Raw genomic sequence first — 27,804 nt, 5'->3', positions numbered from 1 at the left:
CGCGCCTCATTGCTGGGACGTTAACGTAGCTCCGGCTTCACTCCGCTCCGCGATCATGGCTGCACCGGACCTCAACAGCCATGTTTGCTAATTTAAAACCCAAAGGTTAGGGAATACTTGTTTCTAATTTATCGCTGTGTCATCTTCATCCACCGCATACACGTTAACACGGAGGGAGCTTAAAACCGCCTGCGCCCCCGGAACCCCGACGACTAAACGGGAGGAAAAAAAAGGTTGGCCTGTTTTGAGTGGAATATCGGGTGAAACTTTGGATGGTGGCGGTGTAGGAGGAGGATGATGCTCTGCAGAAATTGTCTGTGTGCGTAAACAATGTAACTTCATCTGGCTTGCTAGCTAACGCTAGCCCGTCATCAAACGGGAGGACGCCTCTTCTTTATTAACCACCGCGTCTGTTTTGTGAGTTGTTGTTTTTTTAATTTTCCAACGGACCGGCTTTGAATTTATTTGCATTCGCCACGGGATGAACCAGCGTGGTTACGGTACCTGCTAACGTCGCAGCCTACTTACTCCGGATAAGGATGCTATTAGTTAGCTTTATCTGTTAGCTTTGTTCTTTTGTGATGATGTAGCTAAATAACCTTGGGGGGGCTGCTAGGTTGATATTCTTTAGCATATATTCCGGACCCAAAAAACAAACAAAAACAAAAATAAAAAAAAAGTTTAAAGGAACATCTCGGACTTGCACTTTTTAATGCAACATTAACGGGTATAAGCGGGCTAGCCCAGCCGTGTGGCAGAGCTTTAAAGTAGTGGCTGGTTCATTTTTGAGGGCGCTAAGCTAACGCGGCGCCCGCTGTTGCAACGGCCTCGTTGAATTAGGAAATCAAGATCCCGGTGGACCGTCGAAAGCTGCCAAACAGCCGCCGCTGTTTCGGGGCACGGCTCTCCTCGCAAAAAAACGTCGGCGCGTTGCCGGTCTCCCGCTCGCCTCCCTCCTCCTCTCGACTTCGGGGATGTTTCGTGCGTGCGTTTCCACCCCCACGCAGTGGCCATTCTTTTGGCGTGGAACCCGTATTAGCGGCGCCTCATCAGCGCTAATGATGAGCACCTACCGTAATGTTCCGCCTTGTCCATTACGCTCCGCTCGGGCCTGCCGTCTACCGCCGCCGCTGCTGCCGCCGCTGGCTGCGACATTTTAAGGGCTGCTGCCGAATGTTGTCTCAAAACTGGATTATATGAAAATGAAACAAATAAATTGTTTCGCGATAGCACGCGTTTCGCCGGAGACCAGCAACAACAGCGTGGTGTACTGATTCTCTTTCTGCTCTTCTTTTCTTTTTTCAGATGGACTCAAATAATCATTTCAACTATGGCACCTCAACAAACTCAGGACTGAAACTCTCCTCAGGGGATTCTCTTTATACTAACGGGTCCTCCATGAGTTTTCCTCAGCAGGGGAAGAGTGAGTATTTCCTCCCCTTTTTGACCCTACTCCAGGCACAAGCTCCATTTACGGATGGTTAATTTTATTTTTTTATTATGCTTACACCATACGCACCGATCCTGCATAACATGAAGGCTACCTGTATAATCTTGTGCCGGGCTTCAAAAAACACCCCTTATCCATGTAATTAGGGGCTCTACCAGAATCATGGAGATGTACTATGATCGTCACCCCTAGGTTAGGAGCCGATCCTTTAAGGGCCCCCTACATTGTGAGGATGAGGCCTCCGTGGAGCTGACGTTTTCTGTCCAGCTCGACCCACAGTTGTTCTGCTCTAATGGGTCGAGGTCCGCCTCAAACATGTTGCCGTGCACCTCGAACCGTTCCTGAAACGCTTTCGCTGAGCTGCAGGATGCATTATCCTGGGGAAGTCGCCAGGGAATCCAGGGTCTGTTAACAGGTGTATGTAATCTGCCTCTATAAGTAATATTTGTCAAAGTAAATAGCAGCACAATACCCAACAGTCACCTTCTTCCGTTGCTCTAAGGTTGGGTTTAGATGCTCACATGTCCACTGTCGGAGGTTTTTCCGGAGGCGACCCCGACTTGTCTGCAGATACGCTGCCCTATACAGAGCAAACTGTGTTTCAGTAGCTTTCTGTCACAACCAGCGTTCACTTCAGCCGTGGTTTGCCTGTTGGTTCAGACTCCCTCCCCACAGTTGTGGAATCACTACTGCTTCTTCCTCAGACCATTTTTGATATCGAGGTGCTCCGGTTCAGTGTTCTCTGCGTTGCGATAGGCCAGATTCGCTGCGATCCTTTGGATTACTGGAGCAAAAACATCAACTTTTTAAAAAAACATCAACTTAAACTTAAAGGATCTGATAATCCTCTCCTCCTGCCTAATACATCCTAAGTGAGACGATGAAAAGAGAATATGTGGCTTCAGTCGTGAGTGGTCATAATGTTATGCCTGATTGGCGCATTATGTTGTGTTTATGTGTGAAATATCCTGTGGGAAACAGGATTTTACAGTTACTGCAACACCCGTTGACGTGAGACACACTTTCTAGGAGTTGTAGTTTCAGATCTGTAGTTTTTATTTAGGAGTGCAGCACAACATCCTTAAATCGTTGCATTTTTCATCACGTTTCTTTTCATGATTAAAGAAACCACAGAGGCAAAGGCAATTTGTTATATTATTAAAAATATCTCCACCACCAATGTGGTTGACAGTTTGTGATGTCCAGACAGGTTTACTTTGGTCTCATTTGAGCAAGCGTGTTGCTCCGGGGGATCTTGTTCAATCAGATGGAGCTTTGCAAACCAAAGAGTAATTTATACTTTCATGCACTTCTGTTTTTTAAAATATGAACTGAGGTGTGCAGGTTCTGGGATGGAGCTCCTGGGTTATGTGCAGTCAGTGGTGCGACTATGAAAAGCACAGGAAAAAAAAGTGTCTGCCGTAACCATAAATTACAAAATAAAAAGTTAGTATTGCATCTATTCTCTCATAAAATGAGCGATTCAAGGAATTCGGACCGAACCGACCAGACTTTAAAGTCCAGCAGCAGGGAAGTGACTGTGGACAGATTCATGTTTAAGTTGAGTTTATTGTTGGTTTAATCCGTTTAACCTCTAGTGTTTTTTGTTTTTTTTTATCAGCTGCCGCTGGTTATGTGATCAGTTTCATTAGGCTGTTTTTAGGTAGCTGCCTAAAAATCTTCCACTGGTGAAAAACCTCTATTGGATAATAGCATCAGAGTATGGTGACCATGTAACGTCCCACAGAATGATAGGCAGACATGGGGGTCTTTAAAATGATCGCTTATGTCTTTCTGTCCTTGCATTATGTTAGTTCACTCCCTTTTTCATCAGAACCGTTTAGAAAAAAGGCAAATTATACAACGTGTGACAACTTAGCTGTAATCTTGGTGCCTGTGTTTGTTGGAGTGGGGTAACTTTCCCTGTGGGACGGCTCAGAGGTCGGTTCTTTATTTATTGTAAAATGTAGAACTCCTGGTTGAATTAACCAGAATGTGAAATGACAAAACCAACAGAACACAGAGAATCAACTCCCTGATTTATTGATTTATTGATTAAACAGTGTTTTGCTGATTTCCTGACCTATCTTTTATTTATTGATTTATTTATTAAGCGGTTTGCAGTTGGACCTGTTCTCAAAGCTCTGATTCTGCTCTCCCACAGACCTGAATGGCGAAATGAATGTGAATGGCGTCACTACTGTACTCGGGTCGAGCGTGCCGCCCGGTCCCAACCCCCCAGCCGCCCCCTACCCGCACATGAGCGGCCACCACCAGGGCGGCGGCAGCTACGACTACCTGTGGGGCGGGCGGCCTCAGTACGGCCCGGGCATGGGCACGTCGTCGGGGCAGGGCGCCCACCAGAAGCAGCCGGCGCCCGGGATCGGACAGTCCCAGCCGCCGCAGCAGCAGCAGCACCACTTCCAGAGTCACGGACAGTACCAGCTGAACGGGGCCGCCGAGGCGTCCGGCCAGCCCGCCGCGGCAGGCCAAGCGAGCATTCCTCTGACGGGCAGCAGTCAGTACTGGAGCCGGAGTAACCCCGGCCCGCAGCAGATGAGCTACAATCCCCCCAGCGTGTACGGGACCTTCCAGAGTCAGTCTCATCCTGGCCTTCCACCTTCCCCACATCACCAGCAGCAGACCTTACAGCAGCCCCTTCTCTCCCACCATCAGCCTCACCATCACCACCAGCAGCAGCCGCCACAGCAGCAGCATTATAGCATGATGACGAACGGGATGCCCTTCTACCAGCATCAGGCCCAGCCCCCCTCGCTGCCATCTCCCCAGCAGCAGCCGCCGCCGCCGCGCTCCCAGGCTCACGTCATGCCCCCGGTCGCCCAAAACTTCTCTCCTCCACGCGGCAGCCCGCAGCAGCAGCACAGCTTAGGTAGAGGGAGCAGCGGCAGCCCCCTGTCCGCAGGGATGTCCCAAACACCGGTTGTCTCGCCACCGATTCAGGACAGCGGATCACCCAAAGGTCTCGGCAGAGATCGAAGCCCCCACACTACCGGCGCAGGGATGTCCTCTCCACTACAAGGTGACCTTTTTAGGATGCTTTCATATCTGTTCTCCGCCTGTTTTCTCACTCAGCTTCCGAAACATTATCTTCATAATGAGACATTACACTTTTTTAAGACGTCCGCTGTCCTTGATGTAGTGATAAGTCAAACTTTCCTCGTCTACAATCCATTTCCTCCTTTTTAAAGTTAAGTCATGAGTCATGCCAGTCATATGGTTTCATTTCTGCCTCGCCATTAATGACATGGTCACCTCTGCAGCTGAAAACTTGCACTGGCTTGTTGTGCCGCCGTGTTTTTAGCGTTGGCTTAAAACGGAAGCGATCACAGGAATGCAATTATTGTGAAGTTTCAAGAAGGAAAAAAAACATGTTAGGTTGTAACTTTGGTGTCTATTGGAGTTTTAGGTCACTTTTAACTTGTCTGGAATGGTGTTAAACATCTGACCAGCAGGTGTCGCTGTTTTGTTTTAGAAGAAAAAAAAATCCAGATTAGTTTAAGCAGAAGCCTTTTTATTCAGAGCGTTATTTAGTGGTGCATCTGGTAAAGATGTGTAAAAGACCTTAAATTGCATGTTTTACAGTGGTTCTTACACTTCTGCTGTGCAAAAAGGGAACTCTAAGTAAAACTTTCTTGAAATTAGTGTATTTTTCCTTGATTTGAGCAGGTAAAAAAGACTATTTGCCAATGGAATTAGATTTTTGCACTTAAAATAAGAATAATTAATCTCCATCGTCTTATTTCAAGTACAGGATTTTTAATTCTTATTTTAGGGGTCAAAGTACTCATTCCATTGGTAAATGGTCTTATTTAGCTGTTCAAATCAAGGAAAAATATACTCATTTCAAGAAAATTGTACTTTTAGTTCACTTTTTTCCCCTAAATGTCACAGATTTAGAAAAAAACAACACAATTTTAATGTGCTTTATGGGAGGTGGGCGTTCCTACTGTAAGGTAACAGTGTTTATCTTGCCACCATCCACAGGGAGAACTCTCCAAATCTCACTGTTAGAAAGCCTGAGCAGAGAGTGGCACCTTGAGGGCCCTGTGTTACCGGTTACAAGGTAATTTTGAATAAAAATCGGGTGGTCAAAAACTGAAATAGGGTAATTTTGTGGTTTTACCTTAAAAAAAGATTAGAAACTGAGCAAATCAACATAGAAATGGTTCACCAGACTCTAAATCAACCTTTTTTCATGGCTGCCTCAGTCCCTAAACCTAAAACCTGAGAAGAGAAGGGATGATAGGAGGCATCAATATGACCGGATGATAGAGGAAGATTGTGCAAAGAGGAATGGTCAAACGTCCATTTATCTGCATTCTACAACTTTGTGAAACATTTTAGGAGGCTTAAGTGAGATCCTTTATGCACCAGTTGTTTTGCTAAAAACAATAATTTAACACTAGGTTTTATTCCCCATTGAATACAGGAAACCTAATGAAAGGTTGAATATTTATCTACATTTTCCAGTGTGAGATCGTCCTACAAAAAGAAAGCATGTACTGCAAAAAAAGAGCTAAAAATAAGAAAATATTTCTCGAAATTAGAGTATTTTTCTTTGATTTGAGCAGTTAAATAATATTACTTGCCTATGCAATAAGATTTTTACACTTAAAATAGGAACAATTCATCTCCATCTTATTTCAAGTGCAGTATATCTAATTATCTTATTTTAGGGGTAAAAATACTAATTCCATTGGCAAATCTTATTTACCTGCTCAAATCAAGGAGAAATACGTTAATTTCAAGAAAATCGTACTTATTTTTAGTTGTCTATTTGCAGTGTGGATATATTTCAAGTCGTTTTGTTGGGGGTTTTAACAAGCTTGTCTGCATAATAGGATATATATATATTTTATTGAGATAAAGTGCCAAATGCAACATTTATAACTGACACTTTCCAGTGAGTTAACTAATAGTTTTGACATTTTTGATTCTTTCAGGACTTTCCCGGGAAGCTGTCGGTGAGGTCGACGCGAGCCTTCCTGGCCACGAAAGATCCCCCGTAGTCCAGAGGTCACCAAAGACCGACGGTTACCAACTCAAACCTTCTGCGCCTCACGCGAGTCCTCAGGGCGATTATCGTCAATATTCAGATCACCCAGCGGCTCCGCATCCAGAAGTCAGAGACGCGGTCGTTTCCTCACATCTCCAACATGTTTCGGCATCAAACGCAGGCGCCGCTGCGTCTCTCACCAAGGCGTCTGCATCTCCAGGCGTCTCTCCGGCGTCAGCCTCCGCGCCTCCTGCGGTTTCATCCGGCGACGCGGACGTGCCCTTTCCGACATCCCCCGCTGCTTCTTCCAGGATTTCCTCGCCTCCTCTTCTAGTTCAAGGCCTGAGGTCTCCTCCTTCTTCTCGAGCGTCTGAAACATCTGCTCTCGGATTCAAGCGTCCGCCACAGGGGCTCTCTTCCTCTCTGCCTCAGTCCCACTCAAAGCTGTCACACGAGAGCGCGTCTAAACCAGGAGCCGTTCCTCCAGGCCACTCGGCCTCGTCATCCTCTGCGTCTTTGGTCGATCAAACGAAGTCACTTCCACCTCCTGCTTGTATTTCCCCCGCCGCCGTGGCGTCCGTCGCTTCTCTCTCGGCCTCTCTGGGGATTCAGATGGCTCATGGGTCCAAGCCTTCTGCCAGCAGTGTATACGGAGGTCAGCACGAAATACCTGCTCCCCCGAGGTTGATATCCGCTCCTTTGTCCTCTCCCGGCGTGGCTTCTTGTATGAGTTCAGCCTCTGCCCCTTCAGCGTCAGCGTCACACACCCCCAGTTCGTCGACGTCCGCTGCAGGAACCTCTTCCGCCGGCAGTAAGCTCCCTGAACCAACTTCAGCCTCGCAGCATCAGAAACGCTCCCCTCCATCCGTCGACACAAGTCTCTCCGCTGCGTTTGCAGCGTCGACGCCGCCAAGGCTGGTGAAGGCCCCCTCCCTCGCCGCCCAGACCGGCTCTCCAGCCCGACCTCCGTTCGCCCTACCTCTTGCAACCACTCAAGCCTCCAGGACCGCGCCTTTGTCCAGCCCCCCCGCCTTGGTGTCCAAGCCTGCAGCGACGGGTGCGTCTTCTAGAGCTGTCGGAAACGCCGACACCGAGCCGCGGCCCCCAAACCCCGCGGCTCTTTCCGCGCTGATGCAGTCGCCCCTGAAGTCAGAGCACCGCGTTCCCAGCGAGGACAAGAGGCCGGTGGAAAACAGCAGAAACAGAGAACCGGAGGAAGACCTGACCCGGCCCTTTACTGATCCACCTGGCAAAGCGTCACACACCACCGAACAAAATCTCAGAAAGGCGTCAGCAGGTTTGGAGAAGCCCCACGCAATGAGCGGCCTCCTCTTAGAGGACGCCGACTCTCCCGTGGCGTCCACTCCAGTCGCAAAGCCGCCGCATCTCAAAAGCACAAAGTTCCAACACAGAACCAGCGAGCGAAGCTTCGAAGACTCTTCCGACGCTGCCAGTTATTACGAAGACAAATCGACGTACGACACTCCCTCCGGCCTCTGCCTCAGCTCCGTCTTAGAAACGAGCTCCGGCTCCTTTCTGGGCGAGTCCACTTACTTCGACAGCTCTCGGTTTGACAACACGTCGTGTCCCGAGGAGGAGCGGTCTGCCACGTTCGACAGCTCCGGAGACGGCAGCCTCTCGGCGGAGGACTCCAGAGACGACGCCGTGGAGTCGACCAGGGAGGAGGAAACCTCCGAGGCGGACGTGACGAGGAACAGCAGCCAGATTACAGGAGGCTCCATGCTTGAGTCTTCCCTAAATACGACGGCTGAGACCGGAGAACCTCCTGTTGGATCATCTCAACCGGTTCTTCAGGGTACGATTCACACTTTTAAATACCGTTTTTTTTTTTAAGTTGTTCGTCATTTAGGTTTTTACAGGGTTCCTAAGCCGACTGGGAGAGTATTAAGTGTCACATGGTATGACACTCATACGGTATTTTCCATGTCTGGATTGGTTTAGAATAAAGAACTCTCTATTTTGGGATGAAAACATGTAGGAACCCTGTATCTGCCAAATACTTAACGACGGCGTTTCCAATCATGTGTTGTTGACGCAGTTTGACGTTGCTCTATGTCAGATTCTGTAGGCGACTGGGAACCCCGTGGACACGATGCGCCGGACTCGTCTGGACACGCCCACCGCATCAAGAGCAACGCTAACGACCCCACAACCCCGGGTGTCACCGCGAGAGAGGACGGCTTTCTCAGCTCTGATACGCCAGTAGGAGGCGCCGCGCCGCAGCCAATCCAACCAGAGAGCGAGCAGGCCGGGGCCACCGCAGCAGATCCTGTCAGAACCACGGGGAAACCCCGCAGAGCTCGAGCTGCAAGGGCAACGGCGATTACCCCTGCAGGTATTAAACCCCCGGATTTCGATTGTCTGGGTAAACATGGGTTTGGTTTGATAAAGTCTGAGTAACTGAGCAAAACTGGGAAAAAAAATCTTAATTCTGGAGGCTCAAGTGCGAGCCGTCAGAATTGACAAGGCAAATTTTATTTGCATAGCACATTTCAGTACAGAGACGATGCAAAGTGCTTTACATGATTAAAATACAGAGAAAAACAGAATAAAAGCAAGTAGGAATAAAATGTAGAAACAAAATAGAACATGGAAAAATAGAAACTAAAAGCAAATATTTAAAAACAGTTAGACTACAAAGTTGAATTAAAGATGTTTCAGTCGAAGGCAATCCTAAACAAATGTGTTTTTAATCTTGATTTAAAGGAACTTACAGTTTTCTGGAGGTTTGTTCCAGATAAGTGAAGCTTAGGAACTAAATGCTGCTTCTCCATGTTTGGTTCTGGTTCTGGTTCTGCAGAGTAGGCTGGAGTCAGAAGATCTTAGTGGTCTGGATGGTTGATACACTGATAACAAGTCTGTGATGTATTTAGGTGCTAAGCCATTCAGGGATTTATAGACTAACAGAAGTATTTTAAAGTCTATTCTCTGAGATACAGGGAGCCAGTGTAAGGACTTTAGAACTGGGGTTATGTTCTCTACTTTCTTAGTATTAGTGAGGACGCAGCGTTCTGGATCAACTGGATAGCTGCTGAAACGTTTTCAGAAAGAACTGAATGAAAGTCCGGCTGCCTGCAATTTAAGTTTGTTCGCTGTTGTGAAAAGCAAGTCTGAAAATGTATTAAAACAACAAAAATATCAATTTCTTAAAGTAAACGTGGATTTTAAATAATCAATATATAATTAACATTTTCTTGGTTTTGTTACCTCACTGCTTGAAGTTTTGTTCGTTGTTTAGGTCTTTAAGTTAGGATCCCGTAGGGTAAATACAAAACACTAAAACTCGTTTCTGCTTTCATTTTCCCAAACAGTAAGAGTCTAAGGTTATCCAGATGCTAAAGCAGTGGAGTCGACCTTTATAGCTCTGCTGAATCAGAAGCCAACTGCAGCATCGTGTTTAATGATTTAAAGAACATGCAAAAATAGTAAATGTTGGGAACGCTACAAAAAAGAAGCTGAAAACAAGTAGCAATCTGTAAAAATATGGAAATGGTAAAGCCCGTTTAAAAGAATACATTATTTTTTTTTCCCCCTTTAAGCTCCAGGGGAGAACTTGCGAAGGCCTCGGGTTCGAACGCCAAAAGCCGAGAAGGTGAAGGCCGACGAAGCTGGAGGGAATAAAGTGGAGGGAGCAGCGGGCAGAAAGAGGAAGAAATCTCTCAAGGTTGACGCCAAAGAAACGTGCGAGGCGTCCGGGGAGCCTGGCTCTCTGGCGCAGGAGGTCGACCCAATAATGGCCGCCATCGACGCCGTTCTGGCCAACACGTCCGCCCTCAGCACAGCAGCGGAGAAACCCAAGAAAATGAAGCGGGTCAGAAAACAAGACCAAGAGGCGGCAGGTCCCCAGAAGGGAGACGCGGAGGCCGGCGCCGATGACGACCACGACGACGACAGCTCCACCGCAGGTGACGACGCACGTTCACGTGTCTTTATTCCTGATCATCTGGGCTTGGTGCTGATTTGGGTTTTCCTGTTCTTAACCAGGTGAATCGAACAGAAGGAGGGTCGCAACAGAAGAGCAGGTCCAGTTCCCGCTGCAGCACGGGTACCGATCCACTTTTAGTTTTAATCTTCTCGAGAGCCGTTTTGCAAAGTTCAAGGAAGCATGTAGTTTGTTACGTGTTGCTTTAACTGCAAAAGGGTTGGGGTTTGAAATGTGGCACGCCGTTCATCGTTTCAAAATATCTTTGTTGTGTCGAAGTTGAAAATGAGTTCTTCTTCTTCTTCAGTTGGAGAAGGGAGATTCGCGTGAAGAAGCTAGACAACCGCATGAAGGGTGAGACTTGGTATTACACTCCATGTGGAAGGAGGATGAAGCAGTTTCCAGAAATTATCAAGGTGACTTTTGATCCCCGTTAAAAGTGCTGGATCCACTTTTTTCCCCCCCCGTAGCAGCCATGTTTATTTTTGCCCCTTTTCTTGTCCCAGTACCTGAAGAAACACCCGGACGACGTGGTCTCCAGAGAACACTTCAGCTTCAGCCCACGCATGCCTGTTGGAGACTTTTACGAAGAGAGGGAAACTTCTGAGGTAAGCACTATTTCTTTCCCGCACTTGCAAAAGTATTCAAACCCCTTGAAGGTTCTCCAAATTTCTCCTGTTTTTATTGGATTTTTATAGACCAACTCAAGGTGAAGCTTACCCTTTTTGAATTTAAATAAAAATGAAGCTTTGCTTGCATTTACGTTCAGCCCCTTTTTACTCTGATAACCCTAAACTTCCAAAGCAAACGGTTACCTGCAGAAGGCACTTAATGAGTGGGTAAAGTCTACCTGTGTGTAGTTTAATCTCAATATAGACCCATGAGCTGTTCTGTGAAGGCCTCAGAGGTTCATTAGAGAACAAACGATCCAAGAAACACATCCGACAGCTGCAGATGAAGTTGTGGAGAAGTTAAAAACGGGGTTAGGTTATAAAACAATATTCCAAGCTTTCAACGGCTCGTTTTGCATTTTTCAATCAAAATGGAAGGTGAATGGCACAACCTGCCAAGATATGGCGGTGCATCTAAACTATCGAGGCTGGTTAGGGTTAGTCAGAAAAGCAGGGAAGAAGCTAATGGTAATTTTATAAGGAGCTGCAACCATCCTCAGCAAGCCACAGTTCCAGCTTTTATGGAAGCTGGCAAGAAGAAAACCAGAAGAGGTTTTGCTAACAGTTTTACACAAACCATTTGCAACTAATAAATTAGTTGCAAATGCAACTAATAAATTAGTTGCAAATGAGACTAAATCAAAACATTTTGGCCCAGATATCAACGCTGTGTGTGGAGGAAAATTAAGACTTTTAATGTCTCCATAAACTCGTCATCCCTATACTGAAGCTCAGCGGTGGTTAATGGGAATTTGGCTGAAGCAATACTGGGGGAAACGCTGCCAGAGGATGCAAAAAGACTGACACTTATAAAGCTTGGGGATCAGACATGGAACACACAGCCAGAGCTACTTCCAAATGCTTTTTGATCAAAGTCCAGACCTAAGTTTATGTGAAAGTCTTTGGTAAGGCCAGAAAATTGCTGTCGGCAGGAGCTTTCCATCCAAACTCAATAAGCTTGAATTAAGAAATGGGGCAAATGGATTTCTAGATGTGCAAAACCAGCAGAGACTCGGCCTAAAAGACCCGCAGCTTTAACTGCAGCAGAAGATGTTTCTACAGTGCATTACCTCAGGGGCGCTCTGTACAAATATTTATAAAAATATCCGTCCGTCCGTCCGTCTTCTTCTGCTTATCCGGGGTCGGGTCGCGGGGGTAGCAGCTTCAGTAGGGAGGCCCAGACGTCCCTCTCCCCAGCCACTTGGGCCAGCTGCTCAGGAGGAATCCCAAGGCGTTCCCAGGCCAGCCGGGAGACATAGTCCCTCCAGCGTGTCCTGGGTCTTCCCCTGGGTCTCCTCCCGGTGGGACGTGCCCGGAACACCTCTCCAGGGAGGCGTCCAGGAGGCATCCTTACCAGATGCCCGAGCCACCTCAACTGGCTCCTCTCGACGTGGAGGAGCAGCGGCTCTACTCTGAGTCCTCCCCGGATGACTGAGCTCCTCACCCTATCTCTAAGGGAGAGCCCAGACACACTACGGAGAAAACTCATTTCAGCCGCTTGTATCCGGGATCTCGTTCTTTCGGTCACGACCCAAAGCTCGTGACCATAGATGAGGGTAGGAACGTAGATCGACCGGTAAATCGAGAGCTTCGCCTTTTGGCTCAGCTCTCTCTTCACCACAACGGATCGGTACAGCGCCCGCTTCACAGCAGACGCTGCACCAATCCGCCTGTCGATCTCCCGCTCCATCTTCCCCTCATTCGTGAACAAGACCCCAAGATACTTGAACTCCTCCACTAGGGGCAGGACATCCTCCCCAACCCGGAGAAGGCACTCTACCCTTTTCCGGTTCAAGACCATGGTCTCGGATTTGGAGGCACTGATTTTCATCCCGGCCACTTCGCACTCGGCTGCGAACCGCTCCAGTGAGAGCTGTAGATCACGCCCTGATGAAGCCAATAGGACCACGTCATCCGCGAATAGCAGAGACGCAATCCTAAGGCCACCAAAGCGGATCCCCTCAACACCTTGGCTGCGCCTAGAAATTCTGTCCATAAAAGTTCTGAACAGAATCGGTGACAAAGGGCAGCCTTGGCGGAGTCCAACTCTCACCGGAAACGAGTCCGACTTACTGCCGGCAATGCGGACCAGACTCTGACACCGGTCGTACAGAGACCTGATAGCCCTTATTAAAGGGTCCGGTACTCCATACTCCCGGAGTACCCCCCACAGGATCCCCCGGGGGACACGGTCGAATGCCTTCTCCAGATCCACAAAGCACATGTAGACTGGTTGGGCAAACTCCCATGCACCCTCAAGAATCCTGCTGAGGGTGTAGAGCTGGTCCAGTGTTCCACGGCCAGGACGAAAACCACACTGCTCTTCCTGAATCCGAGATTCGACTATCCGACGGACCCTCCTTTCCAGAACCCCTGAATAGACCTTACCAGGGAGGCTTTATAAAAATATCAAATCTCCCAATATTAAATTGAAGTTTGTGATTTGTAATGTGGAGAAAAAAGCTATCATTATTTTTGCAAAGCTAAACGTAAAGTCAAATGAACTGTAGCAATGACATCCTTGTGTAAATACGACAGGGCTCAAAGTGGATCCTACTAGCTAACGAGGAAATCCCGTCAATGATCATGGCCATCACCGGCCGGCGGGGTCGACCTCCAAACCCCGACAAAGAGAAACCTCGACGGGTTGCTGGCCTGAGAGGAGGACAAGCTCGCCGCCCGGGCAGACCTCCGAAATTCAACGCCGTCGACCTTCTCAGCAAAGTTGATGCCAAGCTGCTAAAGCGACTCGAGGCCAAGGGTGAGAGAACCGTTGTGTTGTTTTGGCCAATAAAAGCCGGTATACAAGTTGTTCTTTAGGAGAGCAAAGGTGACGTTTTGTTTGTTCTGCATTTACAGAAGCCCTCACAGAGGAGGAAAAGGAGAAACTGGCAAAAATCAAAAAGAAAATGAAAAGAAAGGTACGTCATCCCGGCTGGCTTCAGAGTCGGCTCATTAAGAGCGCTTCAATGTCGTCATCTTTGTTTCTGCTGCTCTTTCATAGGCCAGAATGAAGAGAAAGGAGGATTTAAAGATTAAGAAGATGAAAGAGGAGAAAAAGAAAGCCAAGGTACTTTAAAATAAGACTAAATGATGTTTAATCTGCCCCGTCAGGAGCGTCGCGTCAGCTTAGCGTCCTCACTTTCCGCTTTTCTGGCTTTCAGCTCGAGCAAGACAGCAAGCTCCTCGAAGGGATCGCTGAAGCGGCAGATCCGGCCGCGCCACAGCTCGCGCGTCTGGAGACCGCCGCAGAGCCCAAAAAGCCCGGCCGCAGGAGAGCAGTCAAAGCTGAGGCCGCCACACCCCCCGTCCAGCAGCCGTCCGAGGAGAAGGTGGCCCTGAGTAACAGGGCGGGGAGCGCTCGGAGCAAAGCCAAGGCCTTGGCTAAAGCCCAGGCAGAGGCGGAGGCGGCGGCTCAGGCCGCCCTGGCAGCCAAGAGGGCGGCGGAGAGGAGAGCGCTCGCCCAGAGGCGTCTGGAGGAACGCAAGCGGCAGCAGCTGATCGCAGAAGAGCTGAAGAAGCCCACAGAAGACATGTGTCTCACTGATCACAAGGTGAGGCCTTAGCTGAGCCCCCGTTTATTTCTGACTCTTGAAAATCTTTTATGACTTAAAAAAAAAACGTACAAACTTTACGTCCTCCAGCCTCTGCCAGAGCTGTCCCGCGTTCCCGGTTTGGTGCTTTCTGGAACGGCGTTCGCACACTGCCTGGCTGTGGTGGAGTTCCTGCACGGCTACGGGAAGATCATTGGCCTCAACGTGCCGAAGGACATTCCCAGCCTTTCCACGCTGCAGGAAGGGCTGCTGGGTCTGGGCGACAGCCAAGGGGAAGTCCAGGACCTCCTTATAAAGCTGGTGGAGGCGGCGCTGCACGACCCAGGCCTGCCCTCTTATTATCAGGTTAGTAAACCGCTACAAAAAAACAACAAAAAATATCGTAACAGAATAAGCACCTAAATCTTGTTTTTATTTTCTGTTTTTCGCCGCAATTTGCAGTCAGTGAAGATACTTGGGGAGAAGCTGGTGGATTTGGAGCTGACCCGCAGCACAGTCTCCGAGGTTCTCCGCGTCTATTTGGAGTCCCACGGCTACGAGACCGAAGTGTGCAACACGCTGAGGACCAAAACGTTTCATGTCCTGCCTCCTGACACCAAGGCGGCCATCCTGAGTTTCATGGTGGAAGAGCTGAACGGCAGCAGCGTTGTGACGAGGTCAGGCCTCCACACCTTCCTGCTCTGATGCTGCCCAACGTTCATCCCTCGCACCGATGTGAAATCAGTTTTAGCCTTCGAACGATTCAGGTTATTTTATTCTGTTATTAGGGTTTTAAATACTAATTTGAATTTAATTTATGGGTCAAAATGAAGCATATGTTCCCAATACTTACAAACCACTCTTAAAATATTCGGTTAAATGTCCCTTAGCAAGTTGCCTAGAAACAACATATTTTATGGAAGCTAATTTAGCTACAGACTCGACCTTTAATTGATAGACTAAATTACCTTGAGACATGGGAATGAGATATATTTATTTATTTATTTATTTATTTATTTATTAGGGCTGGGCGATATGGCTTAAAAATAAAATCTGATTTTACTTTACCAAATCCGATTAATCAATTTCTTTTTTCCTCTTTTTCTTAAACAGAAATTAAAGAAATGAATTAAAAAACTTGCTTTTAAGAGCAGGCTTCACATCAGTTGTGTAACTTCAAACTAAGTTTAAAAAAAGTAAATTAATGAGTAAATTAGAATGCCCCGCATTACGGTAAAAAAAAAAGGTTTCCTTTTACACTATTTTGACAATATATTTTCCTAAACATATATTCAGCATTGCGTGCTGATCTCTTCACGGAAGCCCAATGATTAATTTGGAAAAATAAAATCCTGATTATCCAAAAATTTATTCTTAAAAAAATGTAAACTCGAATGAATCGATTTATCGCCCAGCCTATATATATATATATATATATATATATATATATATATATATATATATATATATATATATATATATATATATATATATATATATATATATATATATATATATATATATATAATGCTGGAGATAGGCACCAGCGACCCCATGAGAGATTAAGCGGGTCAGAAAATGGATGGATATATATAAAATTCTTAATTTTTTTTTATTCATTTATTTATTTACAGATCTAAAATAAAGTGATAATGGCTATGTGCAAAACTCCACGTTGATGTTCATAACACGGCTGGCTTTGTTTACTTGTTTTAGTGACATTGACAACACGCTGGAGAACATGACAACATACAGGAAGAATAAATGGATCATCGAGAGAAAACTCCGCAAGTACGTCCGATTCCTTTCATACCGGCACGGTTCTCTTGAAGCCTCGTAAGCGATGTTACTCACGTTTGAGTTCTCCCCGCTAGACTGAAATCGGTGTTGGCACGTCGCACGGGACGCTCGGAGGAGGAGTTGTGTTTCGAGGAGAGGAGGCGCAGCGCCAGAGTCGCAGAGGAGGAGAACTTTAGCCTGGAGGAGAGCAGCTTGGGGCTGGAGAGAGGAAACAGGCGCGCGCGCAAAGAAGAGCCCAAACTCAGTGATGTGCGTGTCAGCTCTTGTGTTTTTATAGTGGAAGCTTAGCCGCTGCCATATTTACACAGTTTCCTCTTTGCTACAGAGCGAGAGCCCCACCACTGCCAGCATCCCTGAGCTGGAGAGGCAGATAGATAAGCTGACGAAGGTAAGCCCCCGACGGCTCTGACGCCGCCTCGCTTGTTTCGGTAACGGTTCCTTAAGATTTTCCCCTTCTTCCTCCAGCGTCAAGCGTTCTTCCGTAAAAAGCTGCTGCAGTCGTCTCATTCCATGCGGGTGGTCATGCTGGGTCAGGACCGTTACCGCCGCAGATACCTGGCCCTTCCTCACCTCGGAGGAGTTCTGGTGGAGGGACCCGAGGAGCTGCTGAGTGAGTCTGATGCCAAGTTTGGCGCTTTAGGACAGGGATCCTTAAAAAGTCTTTAAAAGGCATTGAATTCTGTAATATAAAACTAAGGCCTTAACTGGCATTAAAATGTCTTAAATCAGTCTTTCTTAGGTCTTAAAATTGTTACCAGGTCATAAATAGGATTTAGTTTTTGTAATCCTTACCAAACAGTAAAATAATTGACACAATTATATAATTTTTTAATTTACCGAATGGCTCAATGTAACCATTATTGTTTCCGTCCCGATAGCGGAACCAATAAAAACTGTTGCGGCCGGACCATAGCTGCGAAAAAGAGTTGGCACTGGTTATGTTGTGGTTTTTAAAACTGATTTATAGTTTTATTTTAGTAGGGAACAAAACAAAGTTTGTGCATTGAGTTCAGTAGTTGTTAAAAATATATCTGTAATTTGTGTGTTTTTTAGCTTTATCCCTATATGGAATGTTTTAAACATGTCTACTGGGCCAGAAAGTAATGGTTTATGTTAAAATAAACATTTGGGTGAAGCTGTCGCAACGAGGTTTATCTTGTTTATCGTGAAGTTGGTCTTAACTTTTTATTTCAAGTGGCATTAAAAAGTCTTAAAAAGTCTTGAATTTAACTTCCCTTATGCTGTAGGAACCCTGTAGGAGCCGTTTTCATTTTTATTTTACTTACATGTGGGTACTCTTCTATCCGGTAGCTTCAGGAGAAGCCTTTGTTGCCGAGGTGCCCGTCACATTCCTCAAAAAGGAGCCTAAAGTTGAAGAGGTGCCGGCGCCGACCACTCCACCCCCTGCGCCCCTCCCTGATCCGGCTTCTACTCAATCTTCTGCCCCCCCAAGCCAAACTGCTGTGGAAGACGACCCCCTCCCCGGCACCGCGTCCCTCATGAGCACGCAGCGAAGCCGCGGACGCCCCCGAAAAATCAAGCCGGAAGTCGAGCTCCACCTGCGCACGGCGAAGATCCGGCGCCGGCGCCGCAGCAGCGTCAGGTCTGTGGGAGAAGAGGGGCCGGGGTCGCCGAACGGCGGTTCGCTAGACCTCACGCAGGCCGCCTTTAAGAGCTGGCTGAGCCAGTCTCAGGACGTCATGACCAACGGCACCAGCCCAGCAGCCGGGGAGGCTCCCGAAGGCGAGAGCGTCAAAGAGATGGCGGAGAAACAAGGACAGTGGTTCAACCTTCTCCCCAAGCAGCCGTGCGACGACGAATCTCTGACTGAGCCCCAGGCGCCCGCCTCACCGAGCTCGCCCCCCAAACTTCTCCCTCAGATCCCGAGCGCTCTGCCTGCCCTCGCCGCTCCCCTCATGCAGGTTCGCCGCCGCAGCCGAAAACAGCCAGACTCATTTAAGGCGTTAAGATTTTCGAGTTATTTAAAACAACCTCTCTCTCCTTCCTCAGCACGACCCGCTCCTGCCTACTTTGTCCCCCGCTGACCCGGTGACTACGGCGGCGCCGCAGGACGTCCCCCCGACAGACCCCACCGCTACCGCCGGACCACCACCTGCTCCCCCAACAACATCCCCGCCTCTGCTAGTCGCCGTAGCTCCGCCCCCAGCTCCGCCCCCAGCCGCGCCCGCTACCCCTGGAAGGCCGGGCCGCAGGCGGAGGAGAGGCAGCAGAGGCAGCAGCCCCGCCCGCAGGGGGCCCCGCGGAGCAGCAGCCAAACGCCGAGGCCGCCCCCCCAACGCCGTGTTCCAGGAACTGGAGCAGCAGTATTTTACACAACTGGTGGTGAAGCCCATACCAGCATGTAGGTTTTAGTTTTTATTGTTTTATTTATTTAAAAAAAAAAATGAATGTTGAGCAATTCAACAAGTTGGTCTCCTGTTACGTGGCAAAAGTATTTTGTCTCATTACAACCACATCATTGTGACAGACCAGCACAAAGCAGTACACTGCAAAAACTTAATTAAAAATAATTACATTTCTTGAAATTAGTGTATTTGTCCTTAATTTGAGCAGGTAAATAAGATTATCTGCCATTGGAATGAGTATTTTTACACCTTAAATAAATATAATTCGATAAACTACACTTGAAATAAGATGATGGAGATGAGTTGCTCCTATTTTAAGTGCAAAAATCTTATTCCATTGGCAGATCATTTAAACTTGCTGCTCAAATCAAGGATAAATACACTCATTTCAAGAAAACTTAACTTAGTCATGTTTTTGCAGTGTAAGCATAAGGAGATTGATGCATCGTTTTTCGTTTTTGTTTTTGTTTTACAAATCCAAATCTGAAAATCGTGGTGTGCAACTTTTTTTTTAACTTCAGCAGTTGTTTTTTGAGTATGTCGCCAGCAGCTTTGCACATCTGGAAATTCATTTTTTTTGCTAATTCTTTACAAAACTGCTTGACATTGTACCTTCCTAACACATGTGTGTGCTTTTCTGTAAAGCGTTCCATGTGTAGGTCTGGTTGTATTGGGTTATAAGTCTGAAAACTGTACTATTTAGTTTAATTCTGCCCACTTTACAAAATTTACCCCTAAATTAAGTCAATGCACCGCTGTCCCAAGCTTTTAACATCTCATGAAGGGCTGTTAAAAATGAAAGAGTGCATGGCACAAACATGGCTTCAATCTAAACTGACAGGACGATCAGGAGGAGCGTTCATTAGAGAAGCAGCTGTGGTGACTTTGGAGGAGCTCCACTGCTCAGGTGGGAGGATCTGCTCACAGCGCAAGTAGGCAGCAAAGGTGTAGAAGAGATTCTCTGGTCAGACAGGAACAAGTTTCAGCGTTTTCGTCTTTAGGGGGGAAAAAAACAAACAACTTTAAGATGGACTCCACTAGCGGAGTAAATCCCCCCTGAACCCACTATTCCCACTGTGAAACTTCGTGATGGCAGCAAGATGCTGTGGGAATACTTTTCTTTATCAGGTATGGAGAAGAATTAGACGTGAGAACGGGGAAGGTGGTTTCACCTTTCAGAGAGACGAGGAGCGTAAACGCAGCGCCAAACGTTGCCAAACTGCAACCGAATGGTTTAGGTCGCAGCATTTTCATCTGTTAAAGTGGCCCAGTCAAAGTCCAGATCTAAATACCATTGAGAATTTGCAGCAAGAGTTGAAAATGTATGTTCATAGTGGTTCCAGCCCAGGCAGAGTGGAGGTTCTAGTCCAGGGGCGTCCAAAGTGTGGCCCGGGGGCCATTTGTGGCCCCTGTGCTGTTTTTGTGTGGCCCTCCAGCTGAATTTCAAGAAGGATTTGGCCAACCAGTGCTGGTGGCTTTTGCAGATGGAAACTTTTTATTTTTAATATTTTTTTAATTAAAGAGTAAATCTAATATAGACAAGTTAAAATCTTGCAATTGAATGTTTAATCGAATGTTGGGTACAACACAAAACATTTGTCTTTTAATAAGCACACATTTCATAGTAAATGGGGGAAAAAATAACAAAATAGGCTAAATACAGTTTAATAAAAAATGGTCATATTCTGTTGGGCAGGGTAAGTATTTTTGGTTCTGTGATTTATCTTTATACACTTTTTTGGCCCTCGAGTGCTTTCAACTTAACAATTTTGGCCCAATAGCTGAAAAGTTTGGACGCCGTTGTTCTAGTCCATCTTTCAGGTTCTTTTGGTCTGTTTAGCATGGCTGTTGTGTAACGTTGTCTGATTGGCTTTCCAGCAATGGTCCGCGGCTGGTGGTGGATCAAGGAACCGGAGGAACTTTACAGCACGTTGCAGTCGCTTCATCCGAGGGGCATCAGGGAGAAAGTCCTCCACAAGCATTTGGCCAAACACATGGAGAGCTTGGCGGAGATGTGCACCAAACCCATGAACGGTGAGACGGCCGTTCTCTCGCCACCCCCAGCCAGCCTGTTTTTTTTTTTTTACTTTGTCGTGTGATCCTCTTCCCTCAAATCTCCTTCCCCCAACAGATCCGATATTTGATCTGAAGACCGAGGACAAAGACGTGCTGCTGGAGGCCCTGCAGCAGCCCTGGCAGGTGCAGGAGAAGGCGATGGAGGTGGATGTCGGCGCCCTCCAGTGGGTGGAGGACCTGGAGCAGAGGGTCGTTGCTGCTGACCTACATTTGAAGGTTTCCTCTCGACTTTTTTCGTTTTTAGCTGTTTTTAGTTGAGCTGTGTGTGTTTATGATGCAGCGTATAGCACAGCTAAGTTTGTCGTTTTTTTGTTTTTTCTTAAAGGCACCTCCTCAGGGCGCCCTTAACGAGGCCGAGGGCCACACAGAAACACCCGTGACCGAATTCCAGGTGAGCTCTCAAACGTTCGGCCCACAGCGAAACCCGACATCTTCCGTGCTCAGCGGTTCTTCAGCTCCTCGTCTCCTTCGCCTCCTTTTCAGCCTTACACCATCCCAGATCCAGACTCCACGCGCGACGACCTCCAGTACTACGAGCACGACGTGGACCCCCGCGACGACTGGATCGTGCGCACCAAGAAGGAGTGGTCCGGTCTGCCCCGCATCGCCACGCACCCGGTGGACCTGGCCGTGCTGCGGCTCGCCAACCTGGAGAGGAACATCGAGCGGCGCTACCTGAAGGAGCCGCTGTGGAACCCGTCTGAAGTGATGCGCCTCGCTCCCCTCACGCCGACCCCCGGAGAGGAGCTTTCGCTAGACGTGTTCAGGTGAGGAAGGGTGGTTTCCGGTTCACGCCACAGGTCGGATACATGCGTCGGAGGTTTTGGAACTGATGTTCATCCGTTTTCAGTCTGGAGAGTGAAATCACCTCGCGGCTCCGGACGTGGCGGCAGGCTCTGGACCGCTGCCGCAGCGCGCCGCAGCTCTGTCTTTGCTTATTGCAGCTGGAGAAGGCCATTGCTTGGGAGAGATCCGTTACAAAAGTGGTAAGAAGTCACAACTCAACTCTTTAAATGAGTCATTTCTACCGCTACGCTGTGGCTTTTCCACATTTGGTCACGTTTCATTAGGATAGTATGTAATAGGCCGACACCACTGAGCTATATAATACACTGGAGTCCTAATAGCCCGCTGTTAGAACGAGTTGCTTTGAAGCCACCAGCCGCCATATTGGTACTCCCTATTTTCCCCCAGTAACTAGGGAATATGTGCGCTACAGCATCGAATAACGAGGATTTTCTCATGTTCGGGGGGGGGGGCTTAAAACTTTTAAAATGTCTAATGCCATATACTTTTATGTTATGTTCTAAAACTATCACGTATTGAGAAAGTCATGTGCTGAAATATTTTGCAGTTTATTCATTCAAATATATATATATATATATATATATATATATATATATATATATATATATATATATATATATATATATATATATATATATATATATATATATATATATATATATATATATATCTCATTTATAAATATATAAATAACAATATACACACACACCTAATTTCCTAGTAGTTGATAGTGTTAGTACATCCACTGACTGTAGAATTACCTGTGAAACGTTTTCACTCAGCCAGAAAACTGCTTGTTGTTGCAACCAAATCCTATGGGATTCTGTGAGAGTAGGGAGTAGCAAGATGGCGGCCAGTGACTTCAGTTTTTCGGCAAAATCAGCACTCCAGTGTATTATATAGCTCAGTGGTCGACACAAGCAGGGTCCTGGAAACGTCGACAATAACCAGCTTTTCTTTTAATGGTAAAGAGGGGCATCCCCACAGCATGATGCTGCCGCTGCCTTGCTTTCACTGCAAAAAGGGAACTAAAAGTAGGTAAAATCTTCCTGAAATTAGTGTATTTTTCATTGATTTGCTAATGGAATAAGATTTTTCCACTTAAAATAAGAACAATTAATCTCCATCTTATTTCAAGTGCAGGATGTCTAATTATCTTATTTTAGGGGTAGACATTCTCTTTCCATTGGCAAAAAATCTTATTTAGCTGCTCAAATCAAGGAAACATATACAAATTTTAGGATAATTTAACTTACTTTTAGTTCCCTTTTTGCAGTGTTGAAAGCATGTTCAGAGTGATGTCCAATCTTGGACTTCTTCCACATGTAGTGGGTTATATTTAGGCCAGAAAGTTAATTGTCACGTCTAAAGATTGGAAGAATCCAGAGTCACAATGATCCTCGTGGCTTTGTTTTTTAAGCTAACTGTGCTTTAAACTTCTCCACAAACTTAAGCCCTGACATGTTGGGTGCTTTCCTTAATGCTGTTTGTTCACTAAAAGCAACATTTTTAAGTAGAATTGCGTTACCTTTTAGTCTGTCACATAAAACTTCAACAAAATGCGCTTTGGTTTGTGGTTTTAATGGCATTAAATTTTTAAAAAAGCAAGCGTTTTGACTGTTTTTAGAGAATATCCACTGAAGATTTTTTACTCTAAACTTTGCTTCTGTAGACCTGCCAGGTTTGCAGGAAGGGGGACAACGATGAGTGCCTGCTGCTGTGCGACGGCTGCGATCGAGGCTGCCACATGTACTGCTTGAAGCCCAAGATCACCCAGATTCCTGAAGGGGACTGGTTTTGTCCAACTTGTGTCCCTAAGGTGACTTAGAAATGAATCTATTCGCTTTCCTTTTTTTTTTTTTTCTGACTCCTAACTGTGCTGCCTGGTTTTTAAATAACGTACGGTCCCGCTTGGCTTTAAAGATGGAAGGCGAGTCGCCGGGTTCGTCCAAAAAGCGCACCAGGACGAAGAAGAGGAGGTACGAGGAGGACAGCTCCGAGGACGAGACCACGAGGCGACGCAGCGCCGGCATGGCCACGCGACACAAGGAGACCCCCGCCCCCTCGTCCTCCACCCGTACCTCCGGAGAAGGAGGCGGCAGTAAGCGGCGGCGCATGATGACACGCAACCAGCCAGACCTCACCTTCTGCGAGTGAGTCGCCGCTCGGCCCGGCCGCATTTGTTCCAGTTGTGGAGCGATTTCACTTTTAGGCTTTTTTTTTTTTTAAACGAAGTTGGTGTGAAGTGTCCGATCCCTCTTTCTACGCAAAATTCCCACCAGGATCATTCTGATGGAGATGGAGGCTCACGCAGACGCCTGGCCTTTCCTCGAACCCGTCAACCCCCGACTGGTGCCGGGCTACCGCCGCATCATCAAGAACCCCATGGACTTCCTCACCATGCGAGAGAGGCTGCTGCAGGGAGCGTAAGGCGATCTTTTAGCTTTCACGCACAGCAGTTTTACGTTTATTACTTTAAGTTTGCTGTTAAAATCAGAGAGGTGGTAACAGAAGTTAAAGCTGACGGAGAAGAGGGCCCGTTTAATCTGAAGCTCACTCGTTGCTTCACAGTTAAAGTAGCTTTAAGACAAATTAATCTTTTATTCCAGTTGCATAATCCACCGCTAAAAACATAGCATAAAATACAATCTGAGTACAGGTATTCGGTACATGTATATACATAATTACATGCTTGCAAATAAATGTTTTTGCAAAGATTTCTTACCAGCACCGCTCACTTTTGCCATAAGGACAGCAAAGGTGTGAGGATACAAAGAGAAGGGTCCTTGACCATCGTTTATTGGCTCCTCTCTCCTAGGGATATTTCCGGCAGCTAGTGGTAAAAATGGGAGAATTCTTCGAAAAAGATGATAAAATTATAAATTTATCCTTAATGCTTGTATAGATGCAAATATGCGACATAATGTGCCTGTGTGTGTCATGTTAACATTAACATTATTACTTAGGGCAGCTCGATTATTGCAAAAATTATAATCGCAACTATTTTGATTAAAATTGAGATCTCGATTATTTAACAAGATTATTCATCAACTTTATAACAGAGTTTATTGAACATAATTCAATGTTTTCCTCAGGATTTCAAACATTTTTGAAAAATTTAGACAAAGACAAATAAAGTTGTTGGTCGCTCCTGGGAGTAATCGACTGATCGTGTTACAAAATCGCGCTGTTGGATCGCTTGTTTTCCAGAAATATTATTGGTTATGAAGTTGGAGGGCGTCTGATATTTTCAAAGCAGTTTGTGACTGACGAGGATCAAGAGTGAGAAGATTTTGCTGGAATTGACTGACATCTTGCTTTTATGTCTACAAAAGAAAAATACCCCCAAGTTCATCCTTTATTAGAGACAAGGAATCAGCATAGAGAATATGCTGATTCATCATTTTAAGGGCGTACAACACGGCTGATCAGATAAATGGCTGTAGCGCCATGTGACTGCGACAAAATTTTAATATCGTTCATCTTTCTTGAGTCGCATGTTCACGTTCACGTGTATGAGCCCAAATTCTTACACGCACGAATTTCACCGGTCGCTTTGCTGGAGGAGGACAGGCGACTGTCGCCTCGTCGCACAAGTTTCATAGGAAATGAATGGAGATGGAGCGATGTTGCTCCCTGTGTGCCGAGCCCACTCTGCGGTGCAGCTATGATAGCATAGCAGGGTTTGCACACAGCTTGTTCGACTGCTGCTTCCGCGTAGCCATAATGTTTCCACACCACCAAAGTCGTTTTATCTTTATTCTCTACCAACGGCTCTTTTTCTGGTCGTCATCCTGGCGTCTTTAGCCTCGCTCAACTTTTCAGTCTCGCTCCTGAAGTGTTTTACATCAACTTTATAACAGAGTTTATGACTCGCGCTGAAGGAAATGAAAGCGTTCGGGGCTGTGGGGGGAAATCTTCAGCACGGTTGCACTCATGCTGTGTCGACATTGGATTCACAACACGAGAGGAATAAATATCATTATGTTTTTATGATCAGTGAAAACTCAAATCATAATCAAGGTCAATATCCGAATAATCGCCCAGCCCCAGTAGAAGTCAGCAGGAACACTTTTAATCTCTCAATTAGGAAAAACAAAAGAAATCAGCTGGATGTCTACTGCTATGGAAGGACTAATGTGTTAGGGAGCAAAAGGAGGCCACGTCATTGGGTAAAAATTAAAAATGATCAACCCGCAGGGGGCTGAAGTCAGAGAGAAGGTGAAGCTGAAAATCTGATGCAGCAGTCTAGTCCTGCCATTTAGAAGCTTTATGGGAACGTCAAATGTAGGGCTGGGCGATACGGACCAAAAATGACATCTCAATATTATATTATATATATATATATATATATATCTAGATATATATATATATATATATATATATCTATATATATATAGTATATATATAATTTTTTTTTTTTTTTTTTTTTTTTTTTTTTTGGGGGATTTTTCATGGCTCTAGTGGCTCGCTTTTTCTGAAAGTAGGCTGACAGGAAGGGGGGTAGAAGAGGGGGAGAGACATGCGGCAAAGGACCGCAGGTCGGATTCGAACCCGGGTCGACCGCGTCGAGGACTAAGGCCTCTGGATATGGGGCACGCTACCTGCTGCCCCAAAAGCGCGCCCCATCTCAATATTTTTAGGCAGATCTATGATCTTTATCTTGAAATGTTGTTCTTTTCATAAAGTAATTATAAAAAGGCATCAAAGCTTTATCCCAAATGTCTCACAGGCATGTTTTTCTTTTTTTTTTTTTTTTACAAACAGCTATAGATAAATATGAGAAATGGCTGAAAAATAACTTACTGGAATACTAACAAGTATAATTATAACACAACCTATACCGTCTTTATATAAACAATATATTCTCATCTTATATCTCTTAAAAAAAATCTTGATATTTTTTAACTCTCTATTGCCTGGCTTAATAACAATACTGTCACTGATTGGGCCGCAACTGGCCAATCACAGCTAAGACTGTGGAGGAGGAGACGATGGGCCCAACGGACGTCTTAACGCCTCAGCAGAACCACACGGTTCAGTATTTCATGCAAAAGAAGCTCTGATCGACTATTTTACGCGTTCATACAGTGAATGGTCTTCTACAAACCCACAGTCCCGTGTTTTTTCTGAGAAGAGGTTTTTCTTGACGACTGTCCCGTTTTAACTGCGTTCTCCCGCCCCGCTCCAGGTACTGCAGCTGCGACGAGTTTGCGGCGGACGCTCAGCTGGTCTTCAACAACTGTGAGCTGTTCAACGAGGACACGTCGGAGGTGGGCATGGCGGGGCACTCCATGAGGCGTTTCTTTGAGAGCCGCTGGGCGGAGTTCTACTCAAACAAGGACAAATAGGAGCCTGCGGCGGTTTCCCTTAAGGGCGGCGCTGTAGACTGTTGGTGCTCTGCTGCCCCCCCCCTCACCCCACCACCACCACCACCAGTACTGCTAAGACTGCCTGGAGTCCTGCTCCAGCCCCGTGTATTATCTCATGTATAGGTATATATGTATAGGTTTTGGCTCGTTGTCTGTTATCGTTTCCTCGACAGGTCCAATCTTTTCTACAAGCATTCCCCCTTCAGGGCGACGCCGCGTCCCCTCGTCTTCACCTCCCGGCACCTCCTCTCTCTCTCGTTCGTCCTGTCGCGTCTCATCACGAGCTTCTCCGTCACTCACACCCGCATCCCGTCATCTCCCACCAGGACCTGCTCAGCAATCCCCCCCCACCCCCCCGACAAACTGACCGGATCCAGACTCTCCAGAGCATTTCTTACCTGTTGTTTGGAAATGTAATGTAATGTGGTCTTATGCCTAGGAGTAATTTTTTTCAATGGCTCACTATATTTTTATTATATATTCTATATATAAATATATATAAAGATTTCAATAGCTGGGATTATTTAATAGCAATAGCTCGTAGTGAACGTGTACAGACGACCCAATAGAGATGTTTAGACATTTTATGAAAAAAAAAAAAAAAAAAGGCCAGTGAAACGTAAAAGGAATCTGTTGTCGGACCGTCACCAGTAGATGTTGTATAACCTCCACTTAAAAGTCTCGCACGCGCACACGACGCCGTTTTCACCAGTGTATACCTAATTTTACCCACAACCCCCCTCTGCTGCTGCTGCTGCTGCTGATGTGG

General features: G+C 46.4%; 1 protein-coding gene across 3 annotated transcripts; it reads left to right on the top strand.

The window, feature by feature from the left end:
- On the top strand, positions 1–27,361 carry baz2a (bromodomain adjacent to zinc finger domain, 2A). Of its 3 annotated transcripts, none has more exons than XM_021318224.2 (30): positions 1–105; positions 1,306–1,423; positions 3,615–4,490; positions 6,415–8,283; positions 8,548–8,823; positions 10,028–10,393; positions 10,473–10,533; positions 10,718–10,826; positions 10,917–11,018; positions 13,620–13,842; positions 13,941–14,002; positions 14,086–14,151; positions 14,246–14,635; positions 14,726–14,980; positions 15,077–15,291; positions 16,331–16,405; positions 16,489–16,663; positions 16,740–16,802; positions 16,880–17,024; positions 17,726–18,336; positions 18,425–18,776; positions 20,659–20,814; positions 20,912–21,072; positions 21,182–21,247; positions 21,340–21,623; positions 21,707–21,842; positions 23,336–23,482; positions 23,587–23,816; positions 23,946–24,089; positions 26,855–27,361. In XM_021318224.2, the coding sequence occupies exons 2-30, from the start codon at positions 1,306–1,308 to the stop codon at positions 27,012–27,014; spliced, it is 7,893 nt and encodes a 2,630-aa protein (XP_021173899.2). In that variant the 5' UTR covers positions 1–105; the 3' UTR covers positions 27,015–27,361. The 3 variants fall into 3 exon arrangements, with proteins under 3 accessions (XP_021173899.2, XP_012721306.2, XP_021173900.2); XM_012865852.3 differs by having other exon boundaries at positions 35–233; XM_021318225.2 differs by lacking the exon at positions 1–105 and adding an exon at positions 332–417.
- Positions 27,362–27,804: the final 443 nt, after the last annotated feature.

Source organism: Fundulus heteroclitus, chromosome 1 (assembly GCF_011125445.2).
Source record: "Fundulus heteroclitus isolate FHET01 chromosome 1, MU-UCD_Fhet_4.1, whole genome shotgun sequence".
NCBI classification, from domain to species: domain Eukaryota; kingdom Metazoa; phylum Chordata; class Actinopteri; order Cyprinodontiformes; family Fundulidae; genus Fundulus; species Fundulus heteroclitus.
This window is presented reverse-complemented; position numbering and strand designations above follow the sequence as displayed.

Coding starts and splice junctions, on each gene's coding strand:
- baz2a (XM_021318224.2), top strand. CDS start 1,306: ATGGACTCAAATAATCATTTCAACTATGGCACCTCAACAAACTCAGGA. Junction 17,025..17,725: donor GGGACCCGAGGAGCTGCTGA/GTGAGTCTGATG, acceptor TCTATCCGGTAG/CTTCAGGAGAAGCCTTTGTT. Junction 24,090..26,854: donor GAGAGGCTGCTGCAGGGAGC/GTAAGGCGATCT, acceptor GCCCCGCTCCAG/GTACTGCAGCTGCGACGAGT.